General features: G+C 39.0%; 1 protein-coding gene across 1 annotated transcript in view; it reads left to right on the forward strand.

Annotated features, from left to right (window-relative positions):
- The window catches only part of BTK (Bruton tyrosine kinase), a 29985-nt gene that overhangs the window by 9744 nt on the left and 17254 nt on the right, over window positions 1-2987 (forward strand). The window contains exon 4 of the mRNA XM_018571443.1: window positions 1608-1710. Coding sequence (XP_018426945.1) covers window positions 1608-1710 — 103 coding nt within the window. The remainder of the gene's footprint in view (window positions 1-1607; window positions 1711-2987) is intronic.

Consider the following 2987-nt stretch of genomic DNA (forward strand, 5'->3'; position numbering starts at 1 on the left):
AATGGGGGTTTAAAAATCTGACCCAGCTTTTTTTTTTTGTATTTCTATGTAAGAATAAAACTGAAACCACGGTCACCACTTTTATTTTTGGGGAAGGCAGACACTGATTTTACATATTAAGGCGTTTTGTACGTCTGCTGGGATGCCGGAAAAAGAAAAAAACATATTATTTGTTTAACCAAATCAGTCCTCGGCCCCCCGTACGCCCCCTACGGGCCAGCGCGGTGATTACATTTCTGCTGCACGCCTGTTTTTTCCTCATTCAATTAAGATTAAAAAAAAATACATATATCAGGTTCTTTTTCTTTATAGAACAAAGGATTTTTTTTTCTGCTGATATTATTTAACAAAAATGATTTTATAATTGTATTCAATCAAAAAAATGCACCTTTTTCTGCTTTGATTAATGTTTTTTTATTATTATGTTTATAGCAAAAACAAAATGTCATACAACAACAAAAAATGGCTTTTTTTCTACTTTTGTTTGTTTATTTTTAATTTATTGTTACTGTAGATAAAAATAATTGCACCATTTTATATTATTTGTCCTTTTTAAAAGGACACCAAAATTATTATTTTTTTCCACTTTGACCAATGCTTTTTTTTCTTTTTATATTATTGATACAACAAATATAAAACGTAAGAATAAAACAAAAACAAATTTATTTTTTTCCACTTTGATCAGTGTTTTTTTATTTTAATTTTGTATTATTCACAAAGCAAATATAAAACGTAAGAATAAAACAAAAACAAATTTTTTTTTTCTACTTTGATCAGTGTTTTTTTTTTCTTTTTTTAAATTATTGATACAACAAATATAAAACATAAAAAAAAAAAGAAAACAAGATTATTTTTTTCTACTTTAATCAATTTTTTCCCCCCATTTTATTGATGCAGCAAATATAAAACATAGGAAAAAAACAAAAAAGATTATTTTGTTTCTACTTTGATCAGTGTTTCCAGTGTTTTTTTTTTTCGTTTTTTCTTTTTTTTTTATTGGTACAGCAAATATAAAACAAGAATAAAACAAAAACAAATTTATTTTTTTCTACTTTGATTTAGTGTTTTTTTTTCTTTTTTTTTATTATTGATACAGCAATTATAAAACATAAGAATAAAACAAAAACAAGATTATTTGTTATCTACTTTAATAATTTTTTTTATTTGCTTTTTTAAAAATTATTGTTACAGCAAATATAAAACAAAATAAAACAAAAACAAATGTATTTTTTTCTTTGATCAGTGTTTTTTTTTAAATTATTATTACTGTAGATCAAAATAATTGAACAAAATGAAAACAAGATTATTTTTATCTACTTTAATCAGTTTTTTTATTTGCTTTTAAAAAAATTATTGTTACAGCAAATATAAAACGTAAGAATAGAACAAAAACAAATGTATTTTTTTTCTTCTTTGATCAGTGTTTTGTTTTTAAATTACTGTTACTGTAGATCAAAATAATTGAACCTGTTTTATATCATTTGTCCTTTTTAAAATGACACACAAACGATTATTATTTAATGACCTCTGGCTGTTGAACAACCACTTTTTTTGCCTTGATTTTGGGGTGAATTTTTTGTAAACACTTATTTTGCTTTTATTTTCAGATAGTGTACGATGATGGACCTCTCTATGTCTTCGCCCCGACGGAGGATCTGAGGAGACGTTGGATTAACCAGCTGAAGCTCAGTAAGGGCCGCTCTGAACTCTTTCTTTTACACTAGGCGGGCCAAATGTTTGTGGACACCCGACCACCGATATGAGCTGATTGGCAGCGCCGTGCCTGTGATGAGGCGGCCCGAGGCTGTTGCCTCAGGCGGCATCTCTTTGGGTTGCGGCCCCTTTTCCAGCCAGAGAGTCCCAGGTTGCTATGAGCCTGGCGGGGAGATGTGTAAGGACCATACACGTCCCCCTTCCAGGGCTTGGCAACCTGGGACTCTCCCACCAAGTGCCTGGCAACCAGTGACGTCACTGGTTGCCAGGAGCTGAGAGGGATGCTCTGGCCTGCGTCCCGCCCTCCTCTTGGCAACCAATGATGTCACTCATTGCCAAGAGCTGAGCAGGATGCTCTGGCCAGCATCCTGTCCGGCTCTTGGCAACCTGTGACGCTCTGGCTGGTGTCCCACCAAGTGCCTGGCAACCAGTGACGTCACTGGTTGCCAGGAGCTGAGAGGGATGCTCTGGCCTGCGTCCCGCCCTCCTCTTGGCAACCAATGATGTCACTCATTGCCAGGAGCTGAGTAGGATGCTCTGGCCAGCATCCGTCCGGCTCTTGGCAACCTGTGACGCTCTGGCTGGTGTCCCACCAAGTGCCTGGCAACCAGTGACGTCACTGGTTGCCAGGAGCTGAGGGGGATGCTCTGGCCGGCGTCCCGCCCTCCTCTTGGCAACCAATGATGTCACTCATTGCCAGGGGCTGAGCAGGATGCTCTGGCCAGCATCCAGTCCGGCTCTTGGCAACCAGTGACGTCACAGCTTGCCAGGAGCTGAGAGGGACACTCTGGCCGGCGTCCCGCCCTTCTCCTGGCAACCAGTGACGTCAGTGAACTGGGCAGGACAATGGCCAGAGCTGGGTGGTGCGCCACCGGAAACCCCATCACAAACCACAACCCCCACAAAACAACCCCTTCCCCCCCCAGGACATGACCACCAGCACCCCCCCTTCTGCCCCATCCGCCCCAGGTGGCCATGATGCTAGGGACACCCCTGCTTGTTGGGTATCTTAATATGGATTTGGCCAGAACCGCCTCCCTTCCTGGCTTCACTAAAGGTGCCCATACACTGTACGATTCTCGTACGAGAATCGCGGGAAGTCCCGCGATCGTACGAGAATCGTACAGTGTATGGAAGGCGTGCGACCGTTTCTACTGTACGGTCGCATTATGGGCACCTTTACACTATTAACGGATTTATAATTGTATTTAATTATTGGAATTATGAAAACATGAAAATATTGGAGAAAATTGGTCACAAAAAAAACATTGCCG

The sequence above is a fragment of the Nanorana parkeri genome, unplaced genomic scaffold, assembly GCF_000935625.1.
Source record: "Nanorana parkeri isolate BGI_ZX_2015 unplaced genomic scaffold, ASM93562v1 scaffold1760, whole genome shotgun sequence".
NCBI classification, from domain to species: domain Eukaryota; kingdom Metazoa; phylum Chordata; class Amphibia; order Anura; family Dicroglossidae; genus Nanorana; species Nanorana parkeri.